The following is a 16,557-nucleotide window of genomic DNA, read 5'->3' on the forward strand; positions in this document are numbered from 1 at the left end:
GATAACGTATAGTACACTTTTTTTATTGATTCTTTCTCAAATTTTACACATAATAGAAGCTTTAATACACCGGACTCGATGTGTACACTCGAGTACTATTGGTTGATTAATTTTAGTGCTTTTCCACATGTTCCAAACCTAATAATTTCAATATGCATAACTTACTTTGCTCGATCTCTTAAGTTTATTATTTATCAATTCGAATTTCAATCATAGTCACTTAAGTCAATGTTGGACTACTTCGCCACTATTGGTCTAGGCCCATTCCAATCGTACCGCCAAACATACCCTTTGGCCCAATATGGTTCACAACAATATTCCCTTCTTCGTAAAAGAACCTTGCCCTCGAGGAAGTCAAGAATACAGTTAACAAATAATGGTATGGATTGGATGAGTCGTTTCTCAAACGCAAATGACGTAGGTGAGTCAAATTTTTAATTGATGACGGAAATGATTTTTTTCTGAAAGTTCAATGACATGTACATATAGACTCACCATGATCTACAAAATTTTCAGACATTTAGAGCCGTATAACAAGAATTAGGAGATTTCAATTTTTCGTGTGTTAGCCCCCATTAACATTTTATTAATATGACTTCTGGTCGATTTATTTGAAATTTTTTTTTACGGAACCCTCTGTAATGGGTTGAGAGATCAGTACATACAACCTCACCATAATTCACGAATTTCTGGAAATTTTGGAGCCACTTAACATGAATAAGACGATTTTTCAGTTTTTCATATGTTTGTTTAGCCCATGAAGGTGAAATGACTTCCAATCGATTTTTTAAAAAAAAATTTACGGAATTCTCTAGAATAAGTTGGGGAAGCCGTACATATAGCCTCACCATGATCCTTAACTTTTTTTTTTTTTTTGGACGTTTAGGATCTTTTCAACAAAAATTAGATGATTTTCTCAGTGTTTCATATGTGTTGGCCCATAAATATTTTGAAGAAATAAGGTCAGGCCTGATGTTAATTTGGGTCAGCCTGAATACATTCAATTGGGCCGCATCCCAACCCAACCCGATCCAAATTTGTATAAATTAAAGCGTAACGATGAAATCTAGGGTTTTCTTTGCTAACTAACGCCCTTCCTTCATCGAGAGCCGATTCAGCAAAAATGGTAACTTCTCAATCTTCATTCATATATCAGCTCAATCTTCTTGTTTTTTCTTCATAATTTTGTGTTTTCGGTGATTGATTTTTGTTGATTTTGTGAGAAAATGGTTCTGTTTTCGTCAAGTTTGAAATTGATTATTTGTTATTGTTAAGTGTCAAAAGGATCTATCATACTGCTGCCTTGGAAGTGGAGCTGTTTTTTGGTCTCAGATGTAGCTATGAAAAGATATAGCAGTGGTGAATTAGGTTTTTGAGCTAGCGAGTTATGGAGTTTTGACAGTTGATTTGGTCTATTTTCCAGCTTTATTTGCTTATACTTTTGGGTGCAGTGAATTGGTCTTTTCGGCGAACAATTTGTTTCAAAAAAGTGTCTTTTGAAAACTAAAATGTTAATTTGTGCATTTGATTGTGTTCTCTAGCTATCTTGTCGCTGTTTCTATTTGTTTGTTGTGGCTGCCCTTTTTAGTTGTTCTTTGAGCTGAGTGTGAGCCGAGTATCTAGCGAAAACAGCCTCTCTAGCCCTCAAGTTAGGCAAGGGTGAGTTTTCTGTACACTCTACCTCTAGACCCTGCAGATGGGAGTACATTGGGTTTGTTGTTGTTGGTTTAGATAGTGTTCTCTAGGCTCATTTAGTTGTAATGTTTTCATGACTAAGAAAGGTATTGCTTTTTATGGATTTGGATTGAGAGAATAAGCTATGTTTTTGTAAGCTTAGCAGGATTGAAGTTGTGACAGCTGATATTTCATGCTTTATTGATCACTATATAGCACCCTTTAGTGCAACACATTGTTCATGAACAATTTGAAAAAGAAGAGTGTCTTTAGAAAACTAAATATGTTAATTCGTTTGTGGGTTCATCTGGTTGTAATACTTTTATTATGAGGAAAGGTAGTGACTTTAATGGATTTTGGATTGAGAGATTTAGTGATCCACTAAGGTTTTCAAGCTTTAGCTGGATTGGTGTTGTGACAGCTGATATCCATGCTTTATTGATCACTATGTCACTCTTTGGTGTAACATTGCTTTGTTCATGAACAATTTGAATGAAAGTGTGTTTAGAAAACTAAAATGTTAATTTGTTTAGCTCATCTGGTTGTAATATTTTCATTACGAGGAAAGGTAGTGAGTGGGTGTTGATGGATTGGGATTAAGAGGTTGAGTGTTCCTAGATGAGGAATTATGTTATGAGTTATTGATCAATTAAGATATTGACAACATCTTTGTGTAGAGGTGTGCTTGTTTATTCCACCATTGCAGTGGACCTATATCATAGATGACTTTGGACGATGAAGATGCATCTTTTTTTCAGATGAATCATTAAAAAAACATATTGTTTTTTTCTCCTGCAGACTAAGAGGACCAAGAAGGCTGGAATAGTTGGGAAATATGGTAAGTAATGGCTCCTTATTTTTTTTATGTTCCCCTTTGCATTGTCCATGTGGTATATTTGTATAAACAAGTACACAGATAGAGCTGTGTTGAATATGGCTGATTAACTTGCTTCTATATGTATTCTTGATTACATTGGAACTAGAACATGTTACTTGCTGAAAAATTTAATGAGATAATTTTTTGACAACTTCTTTGAGCAAATAGGAAGAGCTTGCATAGGAAATTGCTGAACTGTTCTGGTTTGTTAAGAATATCAAATGATTGCATCCATCTTATTTCCCCATTGTGTTCCAATGGTTATTTGATTAGAACTCCTACATATATACTTTTCATTTTACACTTGATTATTTGTATGTAGATTACCTTTTTCTCTTTCTGCAGTTGCATAGAGTATGTTATGTTTTCTTGTCCAACAAAGCTATGTTACTAATTATCTCATATATGTTTAGGTACCCGTTATGGTGCCAGTCTGCGAAAGCAGATTAAGAAAATGGAGGTTAGCCAGCATAGCAAGTACTTCTGCGAGTTCTGTGGAAAGGTATGTTCTCTTTTTTTGGTCTTTTGGATAAATTAGCAGCTATATGCAATTGTATTTAACCATCTATGGGATGTCTTTCCGTGTACTAGTTGGTTTGCCTTTTATATATGTGATCTGAAGATATACTTGTCATTATGAGCAGTACGCAGTGAAGAGGAAAGCCGTGGGTATTTGGGGCTGTAAAGATTGCGGCAAAGTCAAAGCAGGCGGTGCTTATACATTGAAGTAATAATTTATTCCCTCATCTATATTTGTCCTCAATTTTCCCTTCTTTTTCGTGCAAGTAACTGATTCATCTTTTTCTTCAATAGCACTGCAAGTGCCGTGACAGTAAGGAGCACAATCCGAAGATTGAGGGAGCAAACTGAGAGTTAGAGTATTCATCAATCCCTTTTTGTTTATCTGCTTATGACGAGTCTATGGAATTTTGAGATCAGATATGTTTTTCAATTTTAAGACCATTTTGATGTTTGTGAACGCACTCGATTAAGTCATTTAGATATTGTTGAGGAAATCGATCTTTTCTGAGGAAGTTACTATCATTTCCATCTCGTCTTGCAATGATTTTTGTGTTCGCAGAATATGTTCAATATGTTGTTCACTTCTTCGATACTCTCTTGCTACGAAGATGAAAAGCTACATTCAATGCCAATTTTTTTTCCTCTCTACTCATTATTATGTTGCATTATATGTTCTCTATAGTAGCATCTTGCTCTAGTAATTAAAAGGTTAAAATAAGGTCCTTATAAAGAGAATTAGGTCAGCTTGTTCTCATTGTATTTTGTGGGCATTTGATGCTGATGTGACACATAAATGGAGGTGTTTTGGCTTATCAACTGACACAATTGAGACGAGTTGTTGGTTTGATCTTTGAATAGTGAATTTTAGGGATAAAATGAGTTTTGTTTGTGTAGAACATCACATTTAAACAACATGACTTGCAAAATTTCAAACTAACAAAAACAATTTGATCAAATAATCACAAAGTACTATGAAATTCTTGTCCAATATTATCATTTCATCATCATATTAATAAAAACACAAATTCTATAAATCATCATCATGATGGAGAGACTAGTTCTTGGATCATTTAAAAATCCAAAAAAAACTCCCATCTAATAAAAATATAAATTTATGTCAAATTTCTTTCAAATATGATTAATAGAATCACATCTCTTCCTCACCTCCCCTTGTTGACCACTCTTGACTTGATATACACTTACTTTCTCCATTGCTTGAGCAAAATCATTAGCAAATGCAATAGCATTATTAGCATATAGTTCAACAAATGGCTTTGTCCTAGGGTCACTATATAATAATTGATCTGAACCTAGTACCCCAATGCCCTTCATCAAATTCTTGAACAACACATTGTCAAAATTACCAGGACTTAAAACATCTAGGAAGGCTGACATGTCACTGTTATTAGTATAATTTGCACACATTTTGCTCAATCTTTCAACTAATACTGGGTTCATTGTAGGGTCAGGAGTTGGGAAAATCCTATGAGCAAACTCTTTACAATGAACAAATCCAATTGTATGTCCACCACCAATCAACACAACCATGTCCTTGACATTAAACCCCATGGATTGGAATTTATTTATCATTAGGTCAACCGTCGCGTTCTCACGCGTCAAGTGTGCTTCCACGTTTGATACGTTGGAAACTAGACTGTCCTTCCGGCCCAACGGGACTTTGTAGTGGGGCCCGCCGGTGATAACTACGAGATTTCGGGTGGCGGTCGCTAATATGTCCGCGCACGACACGACTCCCGGGCAAGCGAGCTCGACTGCGGTCTTGATACGGGTGATTAGGTCAAACGCGTCCCCGGCGAGGGAATGGTTGATGTCGTAGTCGAGCTCGGATTTGTTGAACGCGGTTGGTTTTATAAGGACGGAGGCATCACAACCATCGACAGCACAGTCGTGGAAAAATACGCGGAGGGTCGCGGCCGCCGTGGCGGGGAACTCCGTTTGTTTTTGTTGAGAGATGTCCCTCACAATGGAATCAAATTGTGGACATGTTTTAGCATAGTAGTCTAATGTAAGTTGTGCATGAGAACAAGCAAAAGATGAAAACAAGAGAAAAAGCAATGGCCAAGTCATTGTTTTTTTTTTAAAAAAAAATAAAAAATAGAAGAAAACAGATCAAATTGATCTGTTTCTTCTCACAAAATAATATTATTTTGGAGTCAAATTAACAAAGCTAAACACATTTGATAATGAAAGAAGAAAACAAATGTAGAGAAAGAAGAATTTGGATGATAATTAGTTTTTATGGTTAAGAGATGTTTTAGGGAAACAATGGTTATATTTTTATTTAATTTAATTTTTTTTTTTTATGTGATTGAAGAATTTCAATTGACCATGACATGCGGTTGATCAATCATTTAAATATATATTTCATTTGTAACAAAGTAAAATTATAGGTAAAAATCTCTATAATAAGCATTAATGTTTAATTTAATAACCACAAGAAAATTTCTATGATAAGTATTAATTGATAACTTGATAAAAATTGGTGATCACAAGTGAAACTAAAAAATCTTTACATAAGGGGGTAGAACTAACTATGTCGCTTTACTTTATTGCTAAGTCATATATTTTAATTCACGATTTATTTGGCATAAAATAGAGAATTTCACATCATTTTAATAGTATCAGCTATACAGAATTATGTAGATAACATTGTAAAATAGATGTTCACATTATTTTAATAGTATTAGCTATACAGAATTAAGTAGATAACATTGTAAATAGATGTGGATAATTATTTTTTTTCTTGTACTACCGATTATAATTGTAATAATTTATCCGAAAAGCTAGTAATATAACAAAGAGATTTTCTTCTCACATGGTTAACTAGAAGAGTATGAACCACCAAAAGTTGTGTGGTAAGTTTACCTACACTTTTATTTAGAAGTTTCAAATCATCTTAGATTAAACGCATTTTATCCTAATGTAAAACTTACTATTATTATCCTCATCCTAAACTAACGTCTCGATTTTCGAGTTTCTTATCCTAATGTAAAACTTACTATTACAAAGTTGTATCCTCATTCTAAACTAACGTCTCGACTTTCGAGTTTCAGTTCTATAGTGATTTATCTTTGAAATAAGACTTTTCAAGCAAATTCAAATTAGTCAAATTCCATAACGTGGCTAAACACAAACCAAAAAAGGAGAATATAAAACTGAGTACAACGCGTATATCAAAAAACAGAAAACCTTTTATGAAAAACATAAAATTCTCTACAAAGGGTAAAATTAACTTATTATAAAGAACAAAACAACAGTAAATCAAGTGAATCTAAGAAAAATATATTTATGGACCAATTTACAAAAAGGGAGGGCTAAACAAAACCTCCTCACCCAATTTTAGATATATATATATTTATATATATATATATATATTGTTTGCATTTTTCCCCAATAAAATATAAAATTAGATACATTTAAAATATATTTGGGAAAATAAACAAATGAAATATATGGAGAAGAAGAACTAATTAAATTTCTGAACTACACCCTTCTTTTCCCCTACTCCTCAAGTAGCTCCTTCATCAACTTCTGAATGAAACACAAAACTTGGAAAAGTAGTTGTAACATCCCTGCAAATTATAAACGTAAATCTCGTTAGAGCCGATATACTCCTTGTATTATCTTTTAACGAGTATAACTCGTATACACTGACCGTAAAGAAACTTTCGCACTATCAGGTCACCTAAAAGATAATACAACCTATGTTTGCTCAAACTTCCCAAAAATGGTTTGGCATTTGTGGCAAATCCTCAAAAAATGCATTACTTCTGGAGGATCTGACACATGCTCGCGGCATTTTTGAAGAATCCGAGTAACATAAGCTACAACAGATGAATGTGACCTGACTGACTCGTCGTTTATAATGAGTATCGCTGATCAAAGGGTATGTATTATACCTTAGATATGGAAGTGTCATAATCTTTAGTAATGAAGGATTTCGATCCACAAAGCTTCGCCATTCCGATTTGTCAATCTTTCCGTCCTGATTCGAGTCCGCCTCTGAAAACGTCTACATATAGAAATAGAATCACTAATTATTCGAAGTTCGTCGAGACTATAGTTAGGGCAGCAAATGACCAGCAACTAAAAAGGTTGTGTTAATGCAAAGTTGTCAATAACTTAAAAGACTGATGATGCAATTTCTCAGTTATATATTGAAAACAAACTCAATATACATCGGTCTCCAATACGTACCAACACCCGATGTTCACATCAAACCAGACAATTTAATTTAAGCGGTTAAAGTGATAACATGTATCACTTAATCAAATGTGTGTATGAAAGACATATTTCTTGCATTTATTAGTGTAAACATCGGGTGCGGGTGAGTTATTATAGTCTTTCAATAATCTTGAGCCTCTTGTCAAAAAGAAATAACTAATACAATAGTCGGACCTTGAAAAAATGGATGTGGTAAGATTACCTTATCAAGTATTATCTCAATGGTTTCGTCAGCCAACTTCATCTCAGACTCGCGTAAAAGTGCAATCAACATTTGTTTAACCTGCCAAAACCACAAATAATTAAAGCCTCTGTAAATATCTTGAATGACTCGCTAATATCTCGTAAAAAATTAAGATAATGTAAGCAAACTCCGAATGGACAAACATAACGAGAGTCAAAACTGAATGGTTGTAAATGTCTGGAAAGAATACAAAACCAAGTTGCCGCTGATCAAGTGATCACAAGAACAATAACACAAGTAGGAGAAGTACAAAGGAAGCACACAAGATGCCAGTTACATGAAAACAAACATAACAAGAAACACATAACATGAAAAAGAAACAAAGTATACATAAAAATAACGCACCTCTTGTCGTTCGATATACCCCGAGCCATCCAGATCATACAGCTTAAATGAAACTGCAATAGCACAAAATGGAGTTTCATGCGACTGTCTGCATGCAATGCATTTAACTAAGGAAATTACAAAATACCGAGATATATATCTTATTCTTTTACTTACAAGTGAGCTTATCTTCCTGGGAGGCATTTGGGTGGAAAACATTCATTGCCAAAACAAAATCCTCAAAATCGACGACTCCTCTTTGCTTCAGATCAAAGAGATCAAAAATCTGCAAGTAAAAATTTCCTAGGGGAAATTAATATCCCACACGCATCAAGGCAATAAAAATTAGTAGTTTTTCACCTAAAGAGATAAATTAGCATACTTGCCAACTCAGTGAACTTCATATGTTAAATATCCACATTTTGGCGAACTACTAATAGGTGTTCTTTAAGACTTCAACAAAATATTACATAAGAACCTCTACGATATGTTTACTCGAGAAATACATATTAAGCATCCATTCTAAGCAAAGTATTCTATCAAAATATCAAATCAATATTATGAAATACCATACCCGATTTGCAAGAAGGTCTTCTTTCTTTCTATTCTCGAATAAAGCCAACTGAAACTCTTCCTGCACATCAATAAAGCATTTGTTCATATATCAGCAAAAAAAGAGGCATATTATCGGCTGTAATGTGGTTCAATCAAATATGTTAACACTAAAGAAAGAACATAAGGTGCGCTCTGTGACAAATGAACTCTATTAAATATCTCATGGGAACAACTTTTCCATCTCATATTAGAGAAACAATCACAAATAGACAACCAACACTGTTTTGGATGTTTCAAAGCCCCTTCATAACAAATTCCACTACAACAACATATCCGATGTAATCCGACAAAATGAGGTCTAGGGAGGGTAGAGTGTACGCAACCTTACCCCTACCTTTGATGATTAATTAGGAAGATCTCCATTTCCACCAATCAAAAAAAAAAGTAGGAACATTATAATAAATTACATTATCCATGATTAATTAGGAAGATTCACTTTTCCACCGATCAAGAGAAAAAAAAGAGAAGAAGATTTCCTTTTCCACCGATCAAAAAAAAGAGAAGATTTCCTTTTCCACCGATCAACAAAAAAAGAGAGGGTAGTTTCCTTTTCCACCGATCAACAAAAAAAGAGAGGATAGTTTCCTTTTCCACCGATCAAAAGAAAAAAGAAAGGAAGATTTTCTTTTCCACCGACTCGGAAAATAGGGAGAGGAAGATTTCCTTTTTGACCGATCAAAAAGAGAGAGAGAGAGGAAGATTTCTTTTTTCGACAGGAAAAGAGGAAAACGTTATTATTGACCAGCTGATGGTAAGAGATTGAGAAAACATAGTCTACTTTGAACACATTCATCTGACATCATGCAACAGGAAATCATAAGCCTCATTGAAACAAATTTCACTAGTTAAATAGAAACTACCTTACTTATCAGCCCATCATCAATCACTGTACTGCTAATCGTCTTGAACATCTCAAATAAGGCCTGAACTTCACTTACAGTAACTGCATAAAAGAAGGCAAACAAATAAGACTAGAGGAGGAAGGCTCTCTACTACATAAAAATATGAATTGGGAGGTTCAGGGGAACAAGTGGAGATTAAAATTGTTAAGTAAGAATATAGTATAACCAAATTAGGCACACAAAAGCAGCAATAAAAGAACGAACATATTGTAAGAGTAAACTGAAAGATAATAACCAAGACTTGAACTCCGTAAATGGATTTAGCAACTTAAAAGATAGCAAGGAAGTTGAAGATCATTACTTTAACTTCCCTCAAAGTTACTTAATTTCTTTCATCTCAAAAAATCCAAATTCACACGGCAAGTTCAACTTGACTAAATCAAAGTGTACACACTAAAAGACCTCAACCGACCAAGATCAGTTACCAATAACTCACATGCTGTTTTGGATGCCAGGAATATAGGATCTTCATAACCAGGAAACTGATGTCCTCTTGCCACCTTAGAGCTAAAACAGCCCATCTTCTTAAGAACGGCGACCAAGGAGGAAGCACACAACTAGAATGGTGTCTAGCAACCAGCTTCTCTACAATATATCATCAAAACCATCTTAAATTGCAATACAAAATCGAAATTCACATATACATAACAATATACAGTACCATAATTATATCAACTGTCAAGGGAAAATCATAAAACTGCAAGGATTACTCATTTCCCCATAACAAAAAATAGGTAATATGAACATACATCCTCCATGTAAGTTTCTTGCTAATTGCAGTAACTTTAATGATATTATAGGAACTCATCGGTCAGGCTTTCACCAAACTACAATTCCAACCACAAAACAGTAAAGGATTCATACTATAGGGAAAAAAAGATGAGAGGCTTAACAAGTTACTTCTTTGATCAAAATGACAGTATTCATGCAAAGGATTTTGGCATTTAAAAGTCAAAAGACCAGACAATACTCCTAGTTCTTTTTTTTTTCATTTCCTTAATTGTTTACTAGCCTTAACTTCCTTTCTGTAAGCTTCTCAAAACCTGCCTTGATCAAAAGCCGGATAAACAATAAGGACCAGTGTAGATTAACAATCATTAAGAAGTATTTAATCCTCTTGACCATGAGAATCAAATGAGTCCTATAGACTATATAAAACATCAACAACAACATATTGAGAGTAATCCTACAAGTGAGGTCTAGGATGGTGGTATATATGCATCCTTACCCCTACCGCGAATGTAGAGAGGATGTTTCCGATAGACGCTCAGCTCAAGTACATAAAGGAAATACAGTAGTAAAGAACATAAATATAAATATTCAAAGAGCTGACTTCAACTAATTTTCAAATAGAGGCACAGTACATTATTGATTCTTGAATTCTCCACCAGCCTAACCCAACACCCTCTAACCTCTACATGGTGGTTAAGAAAAAAACCAAATCTTTTTGCAGAAAAATCATTACTTGATTCTCAAAGAACAACAAAAAGAAAAAAAAGATCAAAACTTTAACATTCAAATTCAAAATATATGAAACACCATCATCTAAAAACATCATAAACTTCTACACCTTCTATCCTTTCTTCCTCAAAAACACCATACAGCATATCCCAAAACACAAAAACAAAAAATAACCCACAAATCTTAAAACATCATAAAAGCATTAAACCCCATAAAACCGAAATGGGTATTTCGAAAACATACAAATTACAGATGCCCAAGATGAAATTGCTCGTCCTTTAAACAGAAAACCAGAGAAAACCCAAAACAGAGACAACTTTTCTGAAAGAGAAATATGTAGTGTTTTCAAGAATTGGTGAGATATATATATATACAAATACACATATAAATTTTGTGTATATATATAGGAGAGAGCAGAAAGAAGAGAAGACAAAACAAAACAGTGGGAGAAGCCAAATTTGGTGACCCCAAGAAGAGGAATAAACAAACAACAAGAAGAAAATTTATAAATTATGAATGCGCGTGAACTGCACGCGTGACAAAGGAGCGTGGTCGAATAGGGAGGTTACAACATGAGGTATCACCGCGGTTTAACCACGGTAAAATATTTTGAGTAATTAGTTGAGTAAAAGGTTAAAAATATCTTTTATGCTAATTTTTAGATTAAAATTTGATCGGTAGTCCTTCGATGGAAAGTCGCACCGTATATTTAGGTAATATTATTCTCTTTTAAGATTGTATATTGTATATTGACCTCTTCGTTGAATTTACTTCTTTATATTTTAACGTCGTTAGTGAAAATTTATGATTTCATTATTATCAGCTAATTTTCTACTCCAATCTTCAATTTTCATATCTCTTTATTTAGAGTCACAATGTTTTATTTAGGGTTAAAAGTACTTTTGGTCCCTCATTTTCTAATTAATCGTGACTATTATAATATTTAATTAAGCATATTTGATCTTTAATTAAAAAATAGTGACTTTTAGATTTCTTTTCTCGTGAATATATACAAATTTAAATTAGTTTGGTCCATCATTTAGTTACTTACTTCCCTGCTCATATATTATGTTAAGATTGTACATTGTTATTTTATTCCGGTGATAATATAATTTTTAAAATAGTATAAATATTTATAAAAAAAATTGAAATAAATTTTAATTAATTGAATGTTAAACATAATTAATCATATATCATAGCTCAACGATAACGGATGTAGTGAGAAACCAACACTACTACGATACTCTCTCCGTTCAGAATTTTTTGTTTAAATTATATCACATTAATTCGATATTTTAAACAAAAAATAGATATTCTAAAACTACATGAAAAATATTATATGTTATAATTTTTTCCATATTAATATGATGAAAAAATATATCTTAAAATGTTAGTCAAAATTTTTATAGTTTGACTCTAAAAATGGAAACCATGACAAACAATTCCGAACGGAGGGTGTACCTTTTATTCAATGAAAGATGTTAAGTTAGACCACTAAAAATGTGGTGCAATTAGAGCTTTAAGTATGGAAAAATTCTTAGTAGAAAGCGCTTTCGCTGAATAAAGTCTAATACGATTTGAATTCAAATTATTCAAACTGGTATACGAAAACTGAATAAAAGTTGAAGAATCGGAAAAAGGAAAATAAAAAAGAAGTAAAATTTGGGAAAACCTACTAAATTAGATCACTAGAAGGAATTATTTATTTTTTCTACTAACAATTAAATACATTCTTACGTTTTAAAAAATAAAATCAACACGTTTGATGTTTATTTTCCTTTTATAAAAATAATTACTTAAAATTAGGAAAACTTTATATAATATATAGTATTAACTATCTATCAAGTATAAGTATAAAATCAACATGTTTAATGTATAAGATTGTAAAATTGAATGTCCAATTTGATTATATAAGTTTAAAAAAAAGAAAATAAATTATGGACACTATCTTTAATAATAACATTCTTAATATATGTATCACAACATGTCCTTGCCTATCTAGAATCCATTTAAAACTTTTTTTCTTTTTTTTGCAAAAGTACTTTAGAATATATGCATATATATTTTTAAAAATGCAGAAGTAATTTTAAACTATAAAGGATCCACCACTAATTTTTCTACTCCAAAATAGGAAAAAATAAATATATCTTACAATTTAAGAAATGTAGGATTATGCACCAATGCTAATTAATATACTTATAAGTTTCTTTTTAATATGAGTATTTATGATTTTTTTATAAAAAATAATTAATAAAAGAACAAGTTCATTATTATGTGGAATATTCGAGAAAAAGCCTAAAATAGGGCCTTATGCCCTTATATCATATGGAGTTTAGGGACGATCAAAAGTGTACCAATATTGCAAACACGAGGGACTATTATTGCTTCAACTGAGAATTCAAGAATGACTTTGAGTCTTGACCATAAATTTCTATTTTGCAACAAAAAAAATATCCATTATTTTAAATTTTGCGAGAAAATCATATTCGACATGAAGAGACTGTCTTATGATGCAAAAGGTTATAGAGTACTAAAGAATAATCACTTACTATTATTGTTGACTAATAGATCTTATAAGATATTATGTATATTTCAAAGTTTGTAATCGCAAAAACTAATTCATAAAAGGAAAAACGAATGTGTGAAATTATATAATTAGTGTAACTTATAAATTATGGCTATTCATTTGATAAAATTATATAAAATTAGTGAAATTTGATAATTTTCACAGTTTTTGAGGTTTTTAATCTATAAGAAAAGATGTAACTTAAAAAATTCAAATTATATATATATACAGAATTTCAACTTTAAATCATAATTCAATTTCGCATATATTTAAACAAACCCTAAGCACTTTGGATCTGAACTACGTTTATTTATGGCCCTTTAAACATCACTTAAAATATGTCAATTTGATTCACTTAATTTTCACTCAACTCTATGTTCTTCTTGATTAATTAAATATTAATTAAACATGTCTCAAATGATTTTTGTATATCTAAAGAATACAAGTAAAGGAACAATATTAATATCCTGTAGCATATGAGGTGAATTACCATGAATTAATCTACACTTTATTTCATAATTTTCTTGATTAAATATTAAGTGATCAAGGTATTATTAATTAAATATGATTTTCACTATTATAGATTAATAATGCTAACAATTAGTCCAACAAGTCACATGTTTTGTTTGATCGAGTACGTAATGGAACAACCTAGTGGACATTAATTGACAAATAAGAAATTTTATAACGTAATTTTATAAGTGAAATCTAAAAAATTAAGATATACGTTGATTTTAGGATCTTTATATGATAAAGAGATCATTTCGGATAAAATTTTGGCTCAAAAGAAATATTTTCGAATCAAAATATGGCAAATAAAAACGATAATAAAATAGTAAGAAACTAAACAAACAAAGTAAAAATAAATAAATGGTAATACATCAGTTATGTGACTATTAATCCCTCAACCTGCTTTATAATAAAGTTCGACAGTACTCAATTACCTACTAAAATTTTTATTATTTTATTTTAATCCTCGATAACAATACTTTTCTTTTGAAATTAGTCTTCAATTAGAGATTATTTATTTATTTATTTATTTATTTATTTATATTCTCTTTAAATGTATGCCACAAGTCAAAGAATTAACAAATTAGACATACATAGGCCCCTTGTTTAATCTTCTTACACTTGTGCATTATATATCCATGATGCCTTTGTTCTTTTCTTTAAAAAAAAAAAAGATAAAAATTTCAAGTTTGTAATTATTAAAATAGGAGAATAAAAATAAGGATTTAGAATAATAATAATAACATTAGTAATGATAGATACAAAAAAAATTCTACTAATTCTATTTGGATCATGATTAATTTTGTATTATACCATAATTAAAAGATATATATAATGATACCAATTAATTTAATTAGTTATGACAAAAAAATAAAATATTAATTTGTTTGAATAGTGATTAGTTCTTTGACATATCATAAATGATAACAAATAAATTAATTAGTTATGATGAAAATTAAATACTAGTTTTCTCTGGATCGTGATTAGTTGCTATCATACCATGATTAAGTTATATAATAGTATCAATTAATTTAATTAGTGTCTCTAATTTGAACCACTAGACTCTTATATTAGATTAATATTAAAATACCTTCAAAAATTCATGTTATTTTAGATATATATAATTGTTGGAAACATAGTATTGTTAAAAGTGTTTATTAATAAAGTATTTTATTATCTCTAATTAAGAAAGGATTAGCATATTATTAAACATAGTTTTGTCTTAATGCATGGCTACGTGGAGAAATACTATGTGGTTTTGCCCAAGTTGAATTATTCTTTTTTATTTATAAAATAAAAATTCTTGACTAAATTAAATTTTATTCGAAACAGATGAATTCTATGCACTACGCAATAAAAGTTATCTACACAATCATATCACTTAATTACTAAACTTTATAAATATACATTTTCCGTCCATTTTTATTTGTCATGTTATATTTTTCAAAAGTCAATTTAACTAATTTTCAAAGTTAAATTACATTAGTTTGGATATTTTAAACAGAAAATTTAGATATTCAAAACTGATACAAAACAGAAACTTTTTGCATATCAATATAATGAAAATATTAATCAAATTTTTATTATTTAACTTTAAAATATTAAATAATTATAATAATAAAAAATAAACGGATGAAGTCATAGCTTATGACGTAAAAAAAATAGAAACTAGCTATAGACAACTTGTGTTACTAAGCAAACAAAAATTGTTGTTAATTCTAATTAAGGATAAATCATATAAAAGATGTTTACTATATGGTATATAGTGATATATAGTTACCGATAAACTTTATAGCTATAATTTTTTTCCTTTTTCTAGAATATACGTATGATAAATTCTATTAGTTTATTTTTACTTTTTACTATTTAACTTGATATAATTATTGAGATAGGCAGTTTAGCATACTATTCCTATTAATTAATGTTTAGTATTGATTTTGAAAAAAAATTTGGAAAAAATATATATTTAACACTGAAGATAGACATATATCTCAAAAGGAACAAATAAAAATAAATATTTTATTTTAAAATAAGCATAAATAAAAATTAACAGAGAATTAAATTAGTATATATTACACTCAATATAAAAATCTATACATTATCCAAATAAATAACTTAATTTAATTTGAAATTATAAGCACGTAGGCTTCTTATTAAATCCATTTTGTAAATTATAAGTATATAATCTATACTCCACGATTATTAATTTATGGTTGGCTTTTCAATAAGATGAAAAGTCGATAACTCATTTTTTTTTCTAAATTAAATTAAATAAACTAATATAAAATATTTAATGATCGTGTTTTGAGGGAGACAAATACAACTTATCTGATATGGGTAATTAGGTATTTTAAAATGAAAAAATATTATTATTATTTTTTTTTCATTTGACTTTTTCTTATATAACTCTGGCAATTATTTAAAAAAAGAAAAATCAAAAAATCAGTAAATTACATTATCTCAATTATGTTCGTGGATATGGTAATAACTATATAAAATTAAATTTTCATTAATTACATGGAAAAATTCTACAGAGTGACTAGTGGTACCCCATATAATTTTGACTTCATATTTTAGTTTATGTAAAAGTCAAATCAAATTTTTCGTTCAAAATACA

General features: G+C 30.5%; 3 protein-coding genes across 3 annotated transcripts; 1 reads left to right on the forward strand and 2 right to left on the reverse strand.

The window, feature by feature from the left end:
- Positions 1 to 989: 989 nt before the first annotated feature.
- Positions 990 to 3,595, forward strand: LOC101259462 (large ribosomal subunit protein eL43). The gene is made up of 5 exons (XM_004244504.5): positions 990 to 1,126; positions 2,473 to 2,512; positions 2,965 to 3,053; positions 3,196 to 3,278; positions 3,365 to 3,595. The coding sequence occupies exons 1-5, from the start codon at positions 1,124 to 1,126 to the stop codon at positions 3,426 to 3,428; spliced, it is 279 nt and encodes a 92-aa protein (XP_004244552.1). The 5' UTR covers positions 990 to 1,123; the 3' UTR covers positions 3,429 to 3,595.
- Positions 3,596 to 4,040: 445 nt separating this feature from the next.
- Positions 4,041 to 5,270, reverse strand: LOC101259768 (peroxidase 41-like). The gene has a single exon (XM_004244505.5). The coding sequence runs from the start codon at positions 5,159 to 5,161 to the stop codon at positions 4,202 to 4,204; it is 960 nt and encodes a 319-aa protein (XP_004244553.1). The 5' UTR covers positions 5,162 to 5,270; the 3' UTR covers positions 4,041 to 4,201.
- Positions 5,271 to 6,355: 1,085 nt separating this feature from the next.
- LOC101260068 (calcineurin B-like protein 1) lies at positions 6,356 to 11,346 on the reverse strand. Its single transcript, XM_004244506.5, has 9 exons — positions 11,108 to 11,346; positions 9,840 to 9,988; positions 9,362 to 9,444; positions 8,461 to 8,520; positions 8,064 to 8,172; positions 7,908 to 7,960; positions 7,521 to 7,601; positions 6,994 to 7,106; positions 6,356 to 6,666 (listed from the first exon to the last, which is right to left on the reverse strand). The coding sequence occupies exons 2-9, from the start codon at positions 9,922 to 9,924 to the stop codon at positions 6,603 to 6,605; spliced, it is 648 nt and encodes a 215-aa protein (XP_004244554.1). The 5' UTR covers positions 9,925 to 9,988; positions 11,108 to 11,346; the 3' UTR covers positions 6,356 to 6,602.
- Positions 11,347 to 16,557: the final 5,211 nt, after the last annotated feature.

Source organism: Solanum lycopersicum, chromosome 8 (assembly GCF_036512215.1).
Source record: "Solanum lycopersicum chromosome 8, SLM_r2.1".
Lineage (NCBI taxonomy): Eukaryota > Viridiplantae > Streptophyta > Magnoliopsida > Solanales > Solanaceae > Solanum > Solanum lycopersicum.

Excerpts from the sequence above, each read along its gene's own strand:
- LOC101259462 (XM_004244504.5), top strand. Across the intron at positions 2,513-2,964 it reads TGGAATAGTTGGGAAATATG|GTACCCGTTATGGTGCCAGT; the intron begins GTAAGTAATGGC and ends ATATATGTTTAG. Across the intron at positions 3,279-3,364 it reads GGCGGTGCTTATACATTGAA|CACTGCAAGTGCCGTGACAG; the intron begins GTAATAATTTAT and ends TTTCTTCAATAG.
- LOC101259768 (XM_004244505.5), bottom strand. The coding sequence starts at position 5,161 with ATGACTTGGCCATTGCTTTTTCTCTTGTTTTCATCTTTTGCTTGTTCT.
- LOC101260068 (XM_004244506.5), bottom strand. The coding sequence starts at position 9,924 with ATGGGCTGTTTTAGCTCTAAGGTGGCAAGAGGACATCAGTTTCCTGGT. Across the intron at positions 9,445-9,839 it reads CCTGGCATCCAAAACAGCAT|TTACTGTAAGTGAAGTTCAG; the intron begins GTGAGTTATTGG and ends TCTTTTATGCAG. Across the intron at positions 8,173-8,460 it reads AAGACCTTCTTGCAAATCGG|ATTTTTGATCTCTTTGATCT; the intron begins GTATGGTATTTC and ends TTTTACTTGCAG.